General features: G+C 38.6%; 1 protein-coding gene across 1 annotated transcript in view; it reads right to left on the reverse strand.

The window, feature by feature from the left end:
- Positions 1-394: 394 nt before the first annotated feature.
- Positions 395-20,644, reverse strand: part of TAF4 (TATA-box binding protein associated factor 4) — a 36,479-nt gene continuing 16,229 nt past the window's right edge. The window contains exons 3-16 of the mRNA XM_065754577.1: positions 16,902-17,068; positions 16,320-16,439; positions 15,126-15,245; positions 14,271-14,393; positions 13,393-13,482; positions 12,143-12,385; positions 10,852-10,999; positions 10,394-10,508; positions 9,580-9,749; positions 8,893-9,023; positions 7,488-7,613; positions 5,713-5,769; positions 5,510-5,629; positions 395-1,908 (exon numbers count right to left, since the gene is read on the reverse strand). Of these exons, the coding sequence (XP_065610649.1) occupies positions 1,741-1,908; positions 5,510-5,629; positions 5,713-5,769; positions 7,488-7,613; positions 8,893-9,023; positions 9,580-9,749; positions 10,394-10,508; positions 10,852-10,999; positions 12,143-12,385; positions 13,393-13,482; positions 14,271-14,393; positions 15,126-15,245; positions 16,320-16,439; positions 16,902-17,068 (1,898 nt within the window). The 3' untranslated portion in view covers positions 395-1,740. The remainder of the gene's footprint in view (positions 1,909-5,509; positions 5,630-5,712; positions 5,770-7,487; positions 7,614-8,892; positions 9,024-9,579; positions 9,750-10,393; positions 10,509-10,851; positions 11,000-12,142; positions 12,386-13,392; positions 13,483-14,270; positions 14,394-15,125; positions 15,246-16,319; positions 16,440-16,901; positions 17,069-20,644) is intronic.

Below are 20,644 nucleotides of genomic sequence, written 5' to 3' on the forward strand. Positions count from 1 at the left end.
TAGCTGTGCTCCCAATTCCTTGCTCTCTGTCACACCTCCCACTGCAGTTAATGGTGTCTGAGGACGCAGGTCTGCCCCCAGCAGAGGCAATTTTGTTACATCTTCACTGGGTCAAAGTATTTCTTCAGAAAGTTTCCCTGCTTAAAAAAAAAAACAACATAGAACAACCCCCCACTGCCCACTGCCCTCTGTCCAAGATCCCCAAAGGCAATAAAATGACATTTCCAGATGGACAGAGTTACATACCTCCAAAACACTGACACAACAAAGCAATATAAAAACCAAAGTGCATCTTGAGGGAACAGCATCCCCTCAGGCAGACCAATCCTTAACTGCACCAAGAAAAATAAATCCGAGAGGAGAAAAGATTTAGAGAGAAAAATGCATTAGCAAATACAGATAAATTTGTTTTTAATAAAGGAGTTAATTTTCTTTCAATCCTATATAAAACAATAGCAATTAAAAACTTCATTTTTGAAAGTAAAATATTTACATATGAACAAGTAACTGTGCAAAATTTACATGAAAAAAAATGGAAAGACAGGATTTCCTAAAAGACAAAATGAAAGGGGTGTAACAGTTGTCAGGTGTTGATAAAAATACTGATCAGCATTCAGTTTACACGCAAGAGAGTTAAATTCTACCATGAGAGTTCACACAAAGAAAGCCAAAGTATTTACAGTCATAAAAGTACTATCAATAGACAATTTAATACAATAACCTCTGAAAATATAAAGAACCAATTAGTATATTTGTAATAAAAAAATAGGTACAAAGAAGGGACTTTGCTCTGGACATCTTTAAAGTAGGCCCACAGCTTGCATACAGTCTTTTAGCAAAATAATTATAGTTTACATAGCCATTTTTATGTTATGTGCCAAAAATTATGTACAATTACTGACAAAATACACCAACCATTTTTCAACACTTGATTCACACTGATGATTCCTCTCAACTTTGATTTTATTTAATCTAAGCTTTCACTTTAGCTAAAAAACACAGTGCAAGTAAAATATATTTATGCTGAAAAGGTTTCTCTTTTTTTCCTTTTTTTTCCTTTTTTAACTTTACAGCTTTACAAACTATAGCAAATAAAATGCATTTTTACAGATGCTGCTAAAACATTCAGAAGTAACCCTCCTTTATGGGATTTCAGGGCCTCTAATAAGCAATAATGTGATTAAAATTGAGGTTATGTTTAAAATTAACTGTATATCCCTCTAGATTTTGAACATTTGGGGGAAAGATAAATATTCTTTAAAAAAAAATCAGTTTGCTTTGCTAACTGACTGTTCAAAAAAAAAAGCTAAATGAAATGAGGTCATCTGCTGTAGACATATGCCTATATAATTGATTGAGTTGAATAAAACTGAACTAAAATGCACAATTAATGTCAAAACTGCTACAGGGCTGACAGGGTAGCTAGTTATTTGCTAAACGATTCCATCAGTCTTTATATATGGCTTGTTTGGCAAGAAGGCCACTCAATCAAGAGATGAGTTAAAATTTAATTGTCCTTTTATAGTATCCACAGGCCTTGTAAGTATCCTCACTGTTACAGAAATGCATTTCTCTCATACTGAAGAGTTTATAAACAGGAATATAAAACTGTTCCATGTAAAGAGGTGGCTGTTTTTCAAACAATATCCCATTTGCTTGTTACAAAAAGGCGAAATCTGCAAATATATAAAAAAGGTCCTCAGGCGGCTCTCCGTCAAAAATACCTTGATCTTTTCCACTTTACTTAAGGAATGCTTTATATAGCAATAGTGAATGGCTTGTCTCTCGCTCATTTTCTAAACAAAATATGAGGTCCCTGAGGTTCACCCGCGTTATCCTTTGTCGCGTAAACTGTCTGGTTGTTCCAACTCCAGAGCTGCCTGGGACTGCTGCACTTGAACCGGATCCCTGGGAAGAAAAGAGCAGATGCATCAGGTCAGGTCTGTACCTGCACATCCTGCACGGCTTTTCAGAGAGAACACGTGAGGTGAGAACTAATGGGTGACGTCCAGGAAGCCCACAGACAGCGTATGCTGCCACATCAAACATTTTGTGATTATTACTTTATTAACTACAGTTGAATAATTCAAAGCTATCGGTGATGTCTAGCGTGGATTAAAAGAAAAGAACACATAGTGCTGCTCCTATCTGTAGTAAGGCACTCCCAGCAAGCAAAGCAAACACACAAAGTCTCAGTGTACCCTCGTGATGTTACTGGGAAGCACACCTATCCACCCAGCTGTGAGGCAGCAAATAATGCCCTTGATCTCCCCTGATCTTCACAGCACAGTGCCACGAGCTCTGCCCGTTGCTGACGACAGCTGTAACCAAGCTCAGGATTATATTAAGCAGCAGCTATTCTGGACACCAGCAGGCATTCTCTAACCAGCTCTGAATTCCTATTGTACAGCAACACTTATCCCTCTGGTACACACTGGTAGTTTGCCACAAGTATTTGTCACTTTGGGAAAGAAAAAAGAAAAACAGGAAGAAAAAACTTAAGATTTCTGTAGAGCTGTTTAGACATGGCCACACCCCTTCTTCAGCTGCTCACACACAGACTGGCTCCTAACCAAGTGGACAGAGCAACTCTGCTACAGCTGAATCTAATTTTCACTTGCAGAAGAGAATCACAACTGTGATAGGACACGTGATTAATACAAGTCCTATATGTTTTTTATGCTTTCCTTTATATGAGCAAGGAAATCTCAAAGTGCTTCAAGGCCATCAGGTCCAGCAAGAACACTATCTAGAGTAGCAGGGTGTCTCTTTCGGGGAAGATCTGGATTTATCTCATGTAGTGTTGTCTGACATATGCACCGCAGCCCCCTGCCAGCAGCGAGCAGCACCGTGCCTCCCAAGCACAGCCCTGCTCCTCTCCTGCCTGGCAGAAGGGAACGGCAGCAATGAGCAGAGCTGCCAGCAGATGGCAATAAGAGACCAGAAACCAAATGCTGCTCAAGCTTTTGAAGCCGGCAATACTTTTGGCAGCTGCCCTGTTGGAGATACTTGGCTCCCCGTGCATGTTAAGAAATAATATGTTTGGAGTGACTGGAAACAGACTACATTTCTTACTTACAGTTCCTTTCTTTCACCTCTGATTTCATTTACTAGAATGGTCTATTTTTCTTTTTTCAATGAATCTTAAAAACTAGGTGACACCAGAAGGCCCAGACTCCATTGCCTGACATTTTGGAGTGCCAAAAAAAAGTGTTCTGAAGAACACTGCATTCCTGAGAAAAGCAACAACATTACAGCAGCACCAGAGCCATGTGAATAAGCCACGGAGACACACGCTCCTGTGTCCTCTACATGTTTAATGTAGATAGTCAGTTCTGGTGCACATAACTGAGGAACCAACCTAAACCCTCAAGTGAATTGCCTGCTGAACCCTTAAGTCCTCTGCACTGTAGTTAGCGCTGCTCAGAGGCCAGGCTTCCAAAGGCACGTGCTAAAGCACTAACACAACATGTGTGCTTATTTTCTATCTACTCCAATGGACTCTGGATGCAGGACAGTGCTGGATGCTAAGTATCAGATACATACAAGTCAGGGATGAAAGGTCTATAAGAAAGAACGGCTGGGTAGGATTCTTTTACTTCTGTTTTTCAATATTCCTTATGAGGCTAAGGCCTGATTTTATTATATATACAATTTTAAACATAGAAATGTTAGGAGTCATTTTAAACAGAGATAACTATGCTCCTCCCATAGGCACAGGATGAGTTAAGCAGCTTTCTCATAGCTGTCAATAAAATCACATAGATTTAAGATTGTGAAAATGACAGCAGCCCATTCTGTTGGATTTTGAAACAGTACAGTTATTACTTAAAGGTGATTTTACATGTAATTAAGATTCAGCATTCCTAGACATCAAAAGCTTACATTTACAAATCTGTGTCTAAGTAATGACAAACCTTATTTTCCACACTTCTTGTAATATGCCTTAACTACAAACTGCATACAAATGGCGACAAGTGGAGCTCAATTTAGAAATGTCAAGTGACACAGCAGCAAAAGCACAGCTGTGAGTTTATCAGATCAAAAGCAGCTGGTTCTTAATTAAACGACAAAAAAAAATCACACTTCCAGGAAACCTGTAGTTAATTGGTTAACCAGTAAGCGATTAATCTGGCAGAGCCAAATTAGTCAGATTTAGATGAAATACACACAAGTGTTCCTAGAAGATATAAAACGCATTCCATAACCTAAGTGACATGAACAGACTACTCACACACTGCACAGTTGAGCACAGTAAGCAGGCAGTGACAACAGTAACGCTCCGTGAGCTGTTTCAGCATGCTCCTCAGGGACCACATCACTTATACAAATATTGATCTGAGTGCCACATTCTGCAAACTTTCTAATTTTAAACTACGTTTATAAAACTTTAATGCAGTCATTTGTTAGCTTATATAAAAACAACCCTATCAATAATAGGCATTTCACTAGCTTTCAGAACTCAACATTATTTATGAAGTGCTCAGAGGTTTGATTTCAATACAACAATACCATCTATTAGCATTCAGATTGTTCTGCAATGTTTTTATATCAAGGATTCGTAAATTACATTACTGCTTCTAACAACTCAGTATAAAACAAGGTGAACTATCCTGAAACTCTGCTTTTCTATAGCACTAACTGCCTTAGCAGCAAAAATGTGGGATGCTCATTCATAAGCAGAATTATTCCATCATTACTATCCTGTCACTTGCTAGCAGATGCAGGGAAAGCATCCCAAATTAGGAAAACAGAGCTTTTGGTCCTGGTTAATAAGTCCTTGTTAAGCATTAGAGAAATCCGATATAGTGTGTCTTCCAAGCACAAAGCAGTCTGATAGCATTTCATGTTCATTAACTTGTTTACAAATACTGCAGACAGTTTACCAATCTACCTGAAATCAGATCAACATTAAATCAATCCAATATTGAGTGTACTGATAACTTTGTCATCAGAGACATTTTTAATCTTCAAAAGGCTAAAGTAAGCTGTGAGATACACAAAGGATGTAGGTGAGCATCGTAATCATACAGAAACTGTCCAGCTGATCTGCTGTAGAGATCCTAAAACTAAGGCCAATCAACAGCTGAAAAAATGAATTAGGCAACTTCCTATAATTAGAAGCTCCTACTGATTCAATTCTATCACTGCACCTACCTCACTGAAGGCATTAATTAGTCTGTGCTATTATTTAACTGGTTTGGCTACAATTATAACCATCTCTTCCAGAGCCACAGAGGTCCAGAAAGGCACACACTTGAGAAACAGTGACTGCTTTCTAACATTCCCCAGGTCCCATGAACCAGGAAACACGATCGCTCAGTTTTATTCCCCCGTCATTACACTGATGCTAAAAATTGATTCTGGCTTCAGAGAAAGAAAATCTTAACACATTCAAAATACACTTCTGCTACTCAGAAACTTCCACGCATAAGGAAAGAGAGCTCTGAAAAAGTCTTTTACAGGGAGTGGTGATGCAGCAAAACCAAGAAGTGCAATTTGACTGTACCTCTGTCCCTGATCCAGATCCTGGTGAATCCACTTTCCTTTTCTTTCTTGGACCAATTGCAGCTAATGCAGTCAAGTTGGCATCCCTCTGTCTCATCTGTGCTAGCTCTTGCTGCTGCATCTGTGTTTGCCAGAATGAATACCATTAATTATTTTTTCTTTTAATTTTTCCAAATAAAAGTTCACACTGAAGTGAACACTTACCTCCTTGGCCTTCTGTTTGAGCCTGAGCTGTTCTGGATCTTCTTGCCTAGATCGAGACTACGTTGATAAATGATGAACACAGATGGGTCAGGGAAGAAAAAGAAAAATCAATTAATTTACAAGAGTTGTTAAAGAAGAGTTGAGAAGATACATCTTACACTGCATATGAAAGCTTTTCTTAAAATTCCACAGGAAGTGGAAAGTACTCACCACTTCTGGAAAGTGAGACAGCGAAGGAAAATCATTTGTAGAAATTAAGAACAATTTTCCATTTCCTAGCTTCAGGTAACTATTTCTGACAAAGCACCCTCCCCCCTAACCCCCCCTTTTTCAGCTTTGTTAACAACAGCAAAGGAACAGCAGAACATTTATGCCTGAAGAAAATCTCTACAAGGCACAAAACATGCACAATTCTGGTTCTCTAAAAGGAATCATACATTTACTTTTCTGAAAAGTCCCTCCCATACATGTTTAACTACACAGCTGGTAAGAACATTATCTGCAGTGCCTACAGACCCAAGTCAAACTCCCATTTGAACAGAAGGCCAGTTAAATGCCAACAGACCTTGTGCATCGCCAGCTGCCCATTTTATTTCATGTTCTAAGAAGTAACAGAATGTGTTATTTCAGTAAGCTTTATTGCCTAATGTTATCAATACATTGGTTTTGGTTGTGTTTTTGGGGGGATACATGTATCAGTTTTCTTAGTTTTTCATCTTCTGTTGTTTTTTTTCCACAAGAAGTCAAACAAACAGAAAATGGGAAGAGCTACAAGAAAGACTTTCGTTCATATTCCTCACATAGCAATATCATGTGTATCCAAACAAATGGTGTATTCAAACCCATACATCCTCTAGACCAGCAACAAAATCAATTATTCTAATTCAATTCTCAAGTATCCTTAAAATGTTAGGTTAATCACGAGGAAAAGCTTATGTTTTTCCTGCTGCACTCCAGGTGCAGCAAACAGAGGAAATTATAAGAACATGCAAATTACAGTTTCATAGAGTAAGTCAAGTTGATTTACATATGTCTCACCCCAGTCTTCCCTCTTCTGAAAAGAATGCATAAAATCTTTTCTTAATTCATAGGCCACATTTTCTGGACTTGTAAATTGCTTTCTTTCAGAAATCCACTTGCTATAGGGCTCCAGAACCAGACAGAGTATTCCAGCTCAGGTATAATAGGAACCAAATGAAGTTGAAGCGTTCGCTGACATCTTACGTAAAAATATTCCACAAATTTTGATGTCATCAAATCCTACCACGTCATAAGCCTAAGGAAAATCCTGGGCTGCTTTGTGAACACCGTGCTCCTTCCTAGGCAGTCATATTCATCCTATTCTTGGGTCACCAAGTACAAACAGAAAGTGCAGCACTTATATCAACTGCTTCCTATTTATTATATTTCTTCAATTTGTCAAAACTTTTCTGAACTCTATTTCTATTTCCCCAAAACGCTTGCAACTTCTCTATTCCATTTAATTTAGGAATACAACCAAGCTATTAAATTAACCTTTTTCCACAATGAAAAGCACAGACTGGCTTTGAGGGCCTACTACATTTGGGTAAATGCAATGAGAAGGGCAAAGCAGCCGCCCTTACTGCAGAAAGCAGAACAGAGCTGTATCTAAACAACACACTCATCAAGTTCCAACTCTGAAAATTAGTCCTTTCCTTCACTGGATGTCTTCTACAAAAGAGAAGAAATTCTGCATTTTTGATGTAAAGAAAAGAATGACAATTTGCAAATGTGTGTGAAATCCAAGGACTTGCCTTTGCTGCACGCATTAAAATTTCCCTTTCTTGTTCATCTTTACGCTGCTTTTCTATTTGATCAAGTTGTTCAAAGAACTTGAGCTGTGCCCGAACGTCACTTGCTTGTTCATATCTTTCATCATCCTGAAAACACAGCAAATATGTTTCTCATTATATATCTTAAAAACAAAGCTGTTAGCTTGTACTGTACTGGAGAAGAACATATACATTTAAATCTCAACTGTTCACTTTGTCCTTTTCAAGCAAATAGCAAGTGTGTATTTACACCAGTCAAACCAGCTCTTAAAAGCATTTTGTTCTATTTCATGAATTCATCACATTTTGATTTCCACACTAATCCCATCATTGTTTTAACTTCACAAACATATTTTTGAGATTTTTTTTTTCAAACGTTGTTTAGGTATTTGCATCTATTAAGCATACATATCTGTCAGATAGCAGTCTTGAGAATACACAGCAGTGCTCCCAAGTCCCACACTGATCCCAGAAGCATTAACAGATACAGGCTACTCATTCTAATACAACACAGCCAGGTGAATGAAAAGCAGGTGAAACTCACTTTACTTGCAGCCATTTATTTCCCTACAAAGTGCCTCATTTAACATTAGTTACCATCAGAAAGGAGTAGAAAACATGATTCCTATGTGCTGCCACTGGGGGGAAGGAGGGATACAAAGTGGTGTAAGCCTCAGTATTACATTTTGCTCCATCCTCTTGCTAGGGCAGTTGTGGAGTTGGGCTTCTATGACTCACAAGTATACCTTTTTGGAGGGTCAGAGCAGTCAAAGAATGTTTCCTTGAAAGGAAATATTAACTACACGTTCAGTGGATTCACCTTCCTCCCAGTACCCAGTGGGCCTATACAGATAGAATTACAGAAACAAAGGAGCACAAGGGTTCTACAATTATATCATCACTAAGCATATAAGAAAGGCTTCTGGAGATCAGCTCCTACAGGTAGCTTCAGCTGGAGAACAAAAAGCTAGCTGGCCAATGTTGTTGTACACTTGAAGAAAGGAAATGAAAGATGAAGTACTCATTCATCACGTCATTCAGCATTATGCCAGGAGACCTGATGCTGACTGACCTCTACCAGATGGCACACAATGCTTGGGCGTGGTGAACAAAAATAAATCATGTCTTTTATCTGCCTATCCCACTGTACAATCACTCAGATTTTAAACGTTTGACATAATAAAGGGGTGGGGATAGTTTTGTTTTAAAAAAAGCTTACACAGGCAAGCTGAAGCCTACTAGTCATGCACGTATATTAATATCTTAGTGTAAGATGAATCAGAGACAATAAATAGCCTAACTTTAGAGAATGAAGAACATCTGAACACATCCACATGACAGCCTATTGAATTTGTGAAGCGTTATTTGTGCAATTAAACACAGTTACCTTATAAGAAATATTCCTTTGTTGAGCAGTCTCTGACAATTTTTCCACGAGGTTTTGTAGTCTTTGTTGTGTGGCGTGTGATACATAGCTAACTACGTCAGGATGGATTTCTGTTATCCCATGTTTTTTACCTATGATCAGGGCAAAAAGGTGTAGAAGAAATAATAAATAACAGTAATTATACAATTCAGCTAAACACCAGGACAATGTCTAATGTGGAAATGTAAACACTTGGCAAAGTAGGCAATAGGAAACTGTATACACACAAGTTTAGCTTAGCAAAGTTTATGACTGTTAAGAAATGCTGCATGCTACAGCAAAACAAGTAACTGAAGAAGGCTTTTTGCTATGTTACCATTTGTAAATTTGTAAGTAAATACAATAAAGTTGTTCCTGGATTTATCTTCTTTTCCCAGTCTCATTATTTTAGTTGCTGTATGATTTGATACAGTCAATTTTAACCAGGTACAGTAATTTTGGTGTTAAATTGCCATACTTCTACAGCTTTGTTATCCTTCACGCTGTTTTCCTGCTTTCATAAGCTGTACAATGGCCCACAAGAATCCAAATACACAGAAGACAACTACTCTAACAACTTTATAACTTGAAATTAATAAGGAAAATGTCTTCCATTGAACTCAGCACTAGTGAAATGTGCTTACTCAATCCCTAGAAACATCAACATACCTATTTCTAATATCCTCCTTTGTAAAGGTGCCGAGAAGAGGAAGGTTTCATCTTTACAAGACCTTGTTAACGTGCCCACCAGCTCAGAGTTTGTTGCCAATATCCGAGCACTTTCCTCTGACAGGTTGACTCCAGCCATTGATGCAACATCATTAATGTCATCGTCATCCCTTAAGAAAGGAAAATTCATCACAGCCATTACATTTAGTGCTTATAACTTATAAAACACCACTACAAAACCATGGCTGCACACAATGAGTTCCACAATAAACCTGAGTATTCCGTTTCATTTCTGCTTTTATTATGTGCTAAAATAAAACTAACATCATTTGATTTCAAAGAGATCTAAGAGCATTTTTGTCATTTCACATTTCTTAACTGTTTTTTCTCAAGATCTTTTCTTATGCAACATTGTAGTACCTTGAGAAACAAGAGACTAGACACATCACTGCCACAAACAATAATGAACTGCACTCATCTTTCTAAAACAGGCTGTACATTCGAACAACTTGAGCAGCGCTGGAAGAAGCAGAGTAATGAACTCTATTTGCTTGTCCAGACAAGAATTGTTTGTGAGTTTAAATATTTACCCTTAGTGCCAGCTAAATATTAAAACCAATCTGGCACAAGCATGTCCACAGCTGTTTGTACAAGTCTTTAAGTAGCAAATCTGGCTACAGAAAATCAATTCCCAGTTCCCGTGTGTTTACCCAGCCTGATTCAGCACCACTAGGGTACATGGACAGGTTCCCACTAAGTTCAGCACGCTGCCCAGGCAGTATGTATGAGTACAAATAAGCACATGGCTCCTCACCTAAAAGAACCTCCCCCAGGTTCTTTCAGTTTATTCTTCTGAGCAGCAGCTACTTGTGTTGAAACAGTGGCTATAGCTTTGTTTCCAGGTAATACTGTTGGTTTTACCACAGGTACTGCAGGAAGACAGAGAAGATTTGTACATCAAATTTGTGTCAGGACTTCGATTCACAAGCCAGTCACAGGTAGTAATGACAACATGCCTGGCACAAAGATTTTGCCTCGACCATTTCTGCCAGCATTCCACCCACCTAGAACAGCATCCTCCCATGCAGCTCCAGCACCCACACATTTTTTGACTGTAAATGCTGCCCTGCGATGTGTGCACCCCTACCCACCACAACACCATGCACTGAAGATTTTAGCAGTACTACAACAGCCACCATTGGCACATCAGAAGTGACACTAACCAAGCAAACTTAATGCTGCTAGAACAGCACATACGAGATGACCTCTTACCTGTCTGAAGTTGATTCAGCTGAATTTGCTGAGGAGTAGTGAGCATAATACGACTATGTGGTTGCCGCAGTGCTACCATTGGTGTCTGTGTCAACGTTACCTGTGGAGGCCTTATCAATGTCCCTGCTTTTTGAGGCTGTTGAATAACCTGCAGAAAGAGAAGAACTGAAAACAAATCTGAAACAACTAGGGCTAAGAAACAGATGAGAAAAACAAAGCCCAACAACCAACACATCTGCTCGTCCATCTAGAATCAGAACACACTGAGGTATTTAAGATTCTTCACACTAGAGTCACTCTACATTGAAAAATTAATATTCCACTTTCTGTGAGCAAAAAAAAAATACAACAGAAAATACCTTCGTTAAGAATTCTAGCTATAATCACAAAGATATGGTTTCTACATTAGAAAAACAGACAGGCAAAGTGGATCTGCCTGGACATATTTAACAACTAGAAATAACACCAACTTGGCAGATAATTCAGCTGGTTTTACCTACAGTGTTTTCATCCAGAATCAGTATAAGCAACAGCTGTGTAGATTTGTATTAGGTTGCTTTATTTTCCCCTTCTTTCTGCTTACTCTGAGTATTTGCAACTTGACCATACTGACCTCTACTTTTCCATTTCATAAAAAAATATAGAGACAGAATAACAAGTGTTCATATACTAAACATTATGAAATCCTAGGATTTTAATAATGTATATTAGTGAATATCTATCCTAACAAAGTTTATGTGCAGGCACTGTTTTGCAACTAGAAGAGGACAAGAGGTGGTGTGCACCTTATACTATCCTTAGCTTGTTTTCATGAAAGTTTACATACAGGCCTAAGTTATTGGTGGCTGAGGCACCATCCCTAGCGCTGTTCAAGAGGCATTTAGATGGGGTGCTAAGGGATTTGATTTAGTAGCTTAGTGGGTAGGGATGGTGATAGGAGGATGGTTGGACTAGATGATCTTGTAGGTCCTCTTCAATCTAATGTATCTATGAATCTATTCGGTCTCCTCCTCTGGAATAATTTGTCACTAGACTTATGTAATGGGAAATGAAAAATCCTGCATAATTCTGCTCCCATGGATATGCAGTAATTGAGAAAATCCACCAATATCTTTTGTTAAAACAGGAAATACAGTACTTTAATCAATAATAGATTTATACGTATTTTTTCCTTCTTAAAAAATGAGAAGGGACAAAGTTCTCTGACTGAGTTAAACAACCAACCTGTGAAGGCACTGCGTTCTGAAAAAACACCTGTTTAGCAACAGATGACACACTTCCACAAACGTACCAGTGGTGTTGACTGTCCTTGTTTACTAACACCAACTTGTGTAGGCTGAGTTAGGCTGATTACAGGTTGTTGTAGAGTACTTGTTACAGTTGCAGTGGCCTTCCCTGCTGCACGCTGAACTGAAGGGCTTAGCATCACTGCTGTAAGTGCAGTTGTTGCTTGCGTCGTTGGCTGCTGCTGTTGACTTTGCTGAATGAAAGCTGCAGAGTCTGGTGTTAACTGTCTCAAGGCAGGTAAACTCCTCTAAAAAGGGGAAAGGAAAGAATTTGCTTGAGTATGTTAATCCTATATCACAAAAGAAAACATGAATCATAAAAAGCAATCCATTTAACTTATGTGATAGCAGCACACAGAAATACCATGCCACGTCATGTTTTAAACTGGACAGAACAACAGCAACCTTTAGTTGTAGAAACCTGGGTGCCGTGGGCACATAGATCACTGAGCTCATGTAGAAACCTTGTACATATTTAACAGTCTGAGCTCACGCTGCCTTCCTTGATTAGATCCCTAACTGTATACATAAGAAGCTATATGATGTGATGGCTTAGATGACTGCAGTGTTTTACTTATAGTAGTTATTTCTGTATGGTAACAATTTCTGTCCTTGTGAATAGCACAAGTACGAACAAGAATTTAAGACCCAAAAAATGTCAACACACACCTACAACTGTAAGCACATCCCTTAATCATGCATCAGTCAAGAAAAGTTATACTCTTACCAAAAGGACTGTAGTACCTTCCCTGATTTTTCAGGTAGTAAACGATTCAGAATATATTTTTTTTGATATGTGTTCAATTACTATCAAATTTATGACAAATTGCATTTATTATTTAGAGATGACAACCTTCCAATTTATCCACACAAACACATACAGAAGCATTAAGAGTATGAGTTAGTCCAGAAGGAACAGTTTTCTCTCTCATTCAATTCCTATTTTACAGAAACAATAATAAATCATTTCATAGGCTCAGTGCTATGGAAAGAAACAGCTCATAATTCACAGAAAGAAAACTCTCACTATTCAGATTTCTTAAAACAGCTAACTACTGACTATGCCAATGAACTATACTAACAAATTTCTGGAACCAAGAGACAAAAAATATTATTTTAAGAGAGCAGAAGCCTAACCAGGCACTATTTCAAATTCCATCTACGCTATCTTGGAATTCCATCTGTAGTGGCAAAAGACATGCTTGTGCTCACTGCTGCAAGTAGATAACCACGAGGTGTAGTGAACACAAATTACCTTCAGGAAAGGCACAAGGTAAGGTTGAGGTGAAGAATTAAGTTCTCTGTAGAGCCTACTGGTGAAGTCTTCTGCTTCAATTTTTCCATCCTTCAAAACAAAAAAAACCCGAATGAAATTGCAGAAGTTAAACAGATTTTCAAAACCAAAATTAAAGAAAGCCTTACTCTATTGGAAATCAGTAGTTTTTGACATTCTCCATTATTTTAGTTATCCACAGTTTTATCACAGTGACAATCTCTGAATGCAGTTGTCTCTCACAAAAGTAGTTGTACATTCCTCACGGGAAAATACATCTTAAATTTTGATCTTGTGACTACCTCTGGTTATCACATGATAACATCTGGAATACACAACTTCACCTTAAATTAAAGGCTACTAATAATTACACTGAGCAGTACTAATCTAGAAATAAAAACTCACCCTATAAATATTAATAACATCAAGCTTTAGCATTAGCTTCAGCTAGTACTTTTTTTTTTGTAGAAGTGTGGTTTCCTACACTCAGCCATCGTGCTAGTTGTACTGTCTTAAGTACACAATTCATCTTTTTGTTCACTGCTTTACCAATAAAAATGAGGAATTTAAGAGTTAACATCTACACTATTTGCACTTAAATTTAACTCACCTAAGTCAACTACAATAGGTTAATGAGCATCATGGTTAAGTTCTCACGTGTGAACGTAAGCAAGAACACCTGCTTTGCAGGCTTCAAAGTAAAATCCATGCATATATTTTAATTCAGAAAAAGGGGTTTTTTTCCATTTAATTTTTCTCACATTTCAATATCTTTCTCCTCACCATAAAAAAAATCTTAGTTTTAAGGCTAAGTTGACCCATATACTGCTTTCCTATAGCTTCTTCTGAACTTTTCTTACCAGTAGGTTCTGTACCAATTCCTTCACATTAGCTGCAGTCTCTGAAGACTGTTTTCCAGATGATGCCAGTTTTATTAACGTGGATAGGAAGTTTTTACATTTCTTCACATTTTCCATAGTTTCCTATTAAAGAGAGATGAGGGTGAAGAAAGGAAACAAAAGGGAAGATGAACTCATTATAACAACTACTTTGACTATGAACTCAGAGAAATAAAGTCCTTCCTTCAGTTCATCAATTAATTTATAAATTCAGGTCCTCTGTCACTTATAAAGCAAAAAAAAATCTTACTATTTTCTAAGTACGTATTTTTTTCACATTTTTTGCTACCAAAATATATTAAAAAATCTGATTCTGAATGAAACTAGGAAATGCAGAGTATTTTATGAATGACACCTGGGCATGTGAAAATAGGCATTGCAGCAGGACAACAAATAGCAAAGCTCCTCCTTCCCAGTACATAGCTCAGTGCACTCTGATTCTCCCTGTTGTGCAGCCCTAGAAGCAAGCATCTTGTACAAGTCAGAGTCAGCTTCTTATCCCTCCTCATGCTGATTCTGCTCAGCTATGCCCAACAATACACATTCCTGTGAATATGCAACTAATGTTTTTTTAAGAAAGGAATACTTTAAAAGCCAATACAGAAATAAAATCAATACTTTGGCAGCTCTTAAGATTCAAGTGATTTGTTTCACACTTTGTAAATCACACAGTGCTGCTTAAAACTTTTCTTTTTCCCCAATAACACAACTCCTACATCTTTACTACCTTCTACTTTATCAGTGGACATGCGTGTGTGCATAGTTGCATATTCAGCAACGCAGCAGAGGAGATTCTAAAAGCACTCAGTATCTTACTGTGGCAGCAGCAGAAGTTGCTGTTGTTCCTTGCACTGTTCTCTGAGGAGTTCCAGTTTGTACAGCTGTTGCTGTCCCCAACGTAGTTGTTTGTGCAGTACCACCCAGAACAATCTGAGGCTGCAGAGAACACAAACATAATATTATTGTACTTGGAATATATCAAAACATGATTGCCTTCTGAACTGTCAAACAAATCAAGCCACAGGACAGTAACTCATCTTTCCCAGCTACCATACAAAGAAGAGAATAACCCACAGTCTGTTGCAGTGGAAAGAAAGAGCCACCAGATGGCACAATACGCTACACATTCGAGTCTGGAATGGTAAAAGTTGATTAAGTACTGCACGATTTCTGGTTACGGAATAAAACTGCAATATAATATACAAGCATACCTTCATACACCGTTGTTTCCCAACACAACTAAAATACATACATTTCTGGCAATGCATAGCTCTTTGGCTTGTTCATTAAGTGCCACTTTCACAAGAAGTGACCCAAAAGCTGTGGTCTTCTCCAGGTCTTTTTCAGAAAAAACAGGAAAGCATTTTTTCTGCTTTCATAGACAAGTTGGTAAATCAAAGTAAGATTACCATCTTTAAGGAAGCAGCACCATAAATAAGAACTTTTCACACATACAGTCCACTGACAGACTTTCAGCATATTCTACTTAGTAATGACAATCAATACTTAACAAGCCAAAGCTAGCCCTCTGAACTTTAACAATTCCTTTGTAAACTTGAACTTTATATAAAGGATCCACAAGAAAAGAGGCTCCAGTGACACCAAAGCTAACTTCACTGATACCTGGGAGACAGACAAGGAAACAAGGATTCAATTTGTCTCATTTTTCCATAACCAGAGTGAATGAGAACAATGACAAGCACACTATGATTTCTTCCTCCAGTATAATAGTAGTGGAAATGAATGAGACTCAGCTGCACCCACCTTGAAAGATCACTGACAGAGGCAAAGGCTCCAAAGGGGAAAAGGTTAACTGGGTATGTAGCAAAAGCTGCATTTTTCTCAGTGATAGCTATCTAACCCTGTACGTTCAGAGGATGAAGAAAGCACAATTAAATGTTTAGGTGATAGAAGTCACATCACATCATTGTTGCCTGGAAGTCAAACAGATCGCTTCACACTTGTACACTGCTTTTTAATCAAGCATACATTTAGCATCTACAAACTAACCTGCACAACAGGAGGACGCTGTAACGTTGTTGTGGGTTGCACTGTCGTCTGAGCCTGAGACACTTGCTTGATAATAGTAGTTGGTGTCACTTGTCGTGCAATAATAGATGTTCCTGGAGCCTTGGGAAGGAGGAAAAAAAATAGAAAAAAACATTCATTGAATGGCTTGGGTTGAAAGTAACCTTACAATTCATCTAGTTCCAACTCCCCTGCCATATGGTAGGGTTACTACCCATTAGATCAGGATGCCCAGGGCCCCATGTCACCTGATCTTTATCACCTCCAGGGATGGGGCATCCATGCCCAGTTTCTCAGGGCAGCTTAGGCCAGTGTCTCACCAACCCCATCTCCTGACATCTAACCTAAATCTGCCTTCCTTTTGTTTAAAATCATTCCCATTGCCCTATCACTATGCGACCATTTAAAAAGCCTCTCTCTGTTCCATTTATTAGCTCCATTTAAGTACTGAAAGGGCTCAACAAGGTCTCCCCAAGACCTTCTCCAAGCTGAACCTTGTGGTGTATTCTTCACAGGCAGAATTCTCAGCTGATTTTTTAAACTACTACAAATCACTGAACTAACCTGTACTGTTGATATCTGCACTGGAGGAGCACTGGTAGGTGTAGCAGGACGAGGTGTCATAGTATTCTGAGGCTGAGACTGGGCATGTGCCTGTGCTTGCATCTGGGCCAAGGCTTGTTGAGGGATCATCAGCAACTGCCCATTCTCACTACGCACAAGGACCATGCCTGTTAAAAAAGAAACAGGTCAACAAACACACCGCCCTTTTCAAATTTAAGGAGCCTATTTTCCTCAGATCTTTGTCCGAGTTAGATATATGCAGAATTAATGCTCTGCTTAAGTATTACACAGCTGGTAAAAGCAGCTTAAAATAGAAGTAGAATATACCATCTTTTGTATAGAGTATCTTAATGACAGAAATAGTCTTTACTCATCAAAATGCTCAGTACGGCGTGTGTCAGAACACAAGTCGCATCCCTCCCAATCCAATATCCCATGAACAGAGGTTAAAGTTGGCAATTGCTTAAGAAACACATCTGTTTTCTGCTGAGAAAAGTGTTTCAAGGAACACTGCAACTAAAGCAATCTTGCCACTAAGCAAAATTCCTATTACTTTAAGAAATATAAATAAATAAAACTAGGCTTCAACAGCAACAAGAACACAATCATCTAAGTTCTAAATTAATTTCCCCATAACAAATTTAGTAATGAACATGATTATAATATCACAGTTTTCCTCGTGTGCATCTGCAACAGAGCACACTGTGCCATATTACACCCCAAAAGGAAAATAAAAGGAAGAAGGAAACAAAGCAGTCATTCCCTGATCAGTCACTCAGATCAGTACACTTAAGCCCACCGGATAGCTGATTTCAACAGACATTTTCAGATGCTAGCTTCTTTTTCTTGAAGCACATATAGGATTGGGACAGTAAGTTTCTCCAGGCTCATTCCTTCCACATGTCTCAGTCAGTCCCCACCACCTCAGTCTCAAAAGCTATGCAAAAGGAGCCTTAGGAAATGATCTGGGCACCCAAAATTGGTTAATCTATTGGAGCAACCAGCTACAGGAGGAAACTTTACCATGAAAATCAACTGGCACTACTGAAAATAAAGTTTTCTAGGTGTTGCCAAATACAACCACAAATGCCTTTGCTTAAAAAAGTTGTTACATACACACAAGTAGATTGACATCCATAGGAAGCCTACTCAGAAACCACAATTCTGGGGTTCCCTACCATATTCAAGAGCTAACACACCATCCAAAAGGTAGATGTGAAGAAAGTGAAGAAAGAAAAGGCAGCAGATAAGCATGGAGCAAAGGCTGCCTACCTCCAGACAGCAAGCACAATGAAATATCCTCCCTGATCTACATGCATAGTTAGAGCATGCCCACACAGCAACAGCACAACTGCTGATCCAGACAGCTGAACAGCATTGGAAAGCATATCAACAAAGTCTGTCTGTCTCCTGCTAAAACCAATCAGTTTTAATTCAGACCTTGACTCCAAGCACTATCCTGTGAGATCTCCATGAGGAGTCTGAACTTTTGCTCAATCATCAAAGTCATCATAAAAAAAAAAAATCAGTGATACAAAGCTAAGTTCATACCTATCCCTATTTAAGTAGTTTGTCTACCACGTTCACTCAAGACATTTTACCTGCTTGAAGATGCATCTTTGTCAGTACACTGATCATTTCAGAAAAGGCATACAAATTTAGCCTAGGATGAACTTCATTATTAGAAACATACATACATCTCTACATAGAAACTTCTATGTAGACCTTCATGAGGAACACAACACGAGGGCAACTATTTTTGGCTGAATACTTTACACCTCTCCAGCCTTGCTGCTCTCCACCATCTCTTTTCTTAAAGAGGCAAAAGTGCCTCTACTGCCTCAGCTTCTCTCCCCCCAGAACAATTACAGACTTTTACAACACCATTAGCCAAAAAACAAGAGTAAAACAATACCCACATAGCATAAAGTGGATTTCCAGCAAAGTTCGGAAATCTCACTGGAGCTAATTCGATTGAAAACCTAGAACGAAAAGGCTTCATTTATTTTCTGCATCTCAACAAACTTGATGTAGGGCTGAAACAGTCCGCTCTCCAAACATACATACATATGCTGCTCTCCATACATCCTGCATCCAGGGGGTGCCATCCACATCTGAAGTATATACATCTGTATATGTACAAATGTTCTATGAACCAGACCAGTAATGCCTAGCAGGAACTAGAAGACAGCTAGACTTATACTGAGGTTTCTCTCTTTTCCATGAAACTCAGGTCACATTTAAAGTAAGAAGGAAAAATATTTTGGTTCACATTTACAATCCAGGTTTTCACTCCCCAGGTGGAGGAATTGCTATTTCAGAGGGCAGTCAAAGATCACTGCAAATGTTCAATTAGAAACAGGTAACAATAAAACACATGGCTACAGTACCTCTGCCTTTTTTTTCTTAGAAAGCCTGATCATGTATAATACAAAATCTTATCCTCTATTATAAATGCGAACATTCAAGCATTCTTTCCAAGTCTCTCATTAAAAAACTAATCAAAATAAATTTTAATTACCATTTTTGTTAGAAGCTCAACAGAATCATGATGGAGGCTTGTATTTTAGTTATTTAGTTTGAACTGAGTGATTCACCACAGCTCCAAACAAAGGATCAGCAAAATTGAGTTGGACTGATCCTATGCTGAAAAGACTTGTCCTCCTGCCTAGTTCCATGGTCTCCTCGTGTGTTCTTGTGGTGGAGACCTTCCTGGATCTCTTGCTTTCAAGAGAGCACATGGATGGAAAGGTTCATTATTATATGGCACAGAAGCCTGCCCCTTCATTGTGTCATCTTCAACTCTTGCTATTTGTATTCCAGTTGCTGATAGTATTTTTATCTTCAAAGGGATTTCTTCTATTTTGCGCGTTTCTTTTCTTTTTTTTTAATTGATAGAACTTGTAATATCATGCTGTGGAATAAAAACTAAAGACCTCTGCCCATACAATATGACAGATAAACAAACCAGGGTTTTTTCTACTGCTTTCTCCTTTCTTACTCCTTTGAAAGATGGCATGCCTTAGCACAGACTAAAGAGAAGGAATTCCTATCAGAATAACAGAGGGAAATTAAAAAGATTTTGTAGCCTTTTGCAGACTCCCTTCATCATCTGTGTAACACCTGTCTGGCTAGAGAACCTCTACATTCAAAAAATAAAATAAAATCAAGTTTTCTCTGATAAACCTAGAAACCAAGATTAACAATCTGTACAAGAGCTGGAGTTCAGGGTGATCATTAAAACTCACTGCAGACAGAGCAGGCATCTCCAGGTCACTGCTTGCCAAGCAGATAGGCACTCACAGCAACACACACAGGTGCCAGCCACACACAGAACTGCTGATCCAGTTCTTGAGGAGCCTCCTCATCCAGCCAGCAGCACACTGCAAGAGTTCACCCACAGTCAGCATGCACCTGACATGAGGGCCACCATGAGGTGTGCCCCTGCTCATACCAGCATGCAAAAATGAAACTCTTTGGTACCTGTGAAATACAAAAACCAAGAGAGCATCCACTGGATCAGAAGTGGCAGCATCCCTTTCTGATGCTGACCAGAAGAACTGACAAGTGGAAAATCAGATTTTGCTCACTACCACACTCACAGATCAGTTCAGAACCACTACTAAGGAATGTAGCCCTTTAATAAATGCTTCCCTTTTTTTTTCTTTTTTATCTGAAACACATGGAGGACTTGGTGAAGGTATGCTCTTGAAATCACACAGTAAATAGGCTTTTCCAGTCTT

The sequence above is a fragment of the Cyrtonyx montezumae genome, unplaced genomic scaffold (genome assembly GCF_038088225.1).
Source record: "Cyrtonyx montezumae isolate F1298 unplaced genomic scaffold, pur_monq_1.0 scaffold_9, whole genome shotgun sequence".
Classification (NCBI taxonomy): domain Eukaryota; kingdom Metazoa; phylum Chordata; class Aves; order Galliformes; family Odontophoridae; genus Cyrtonyx; species Cyrtonyx montezumae.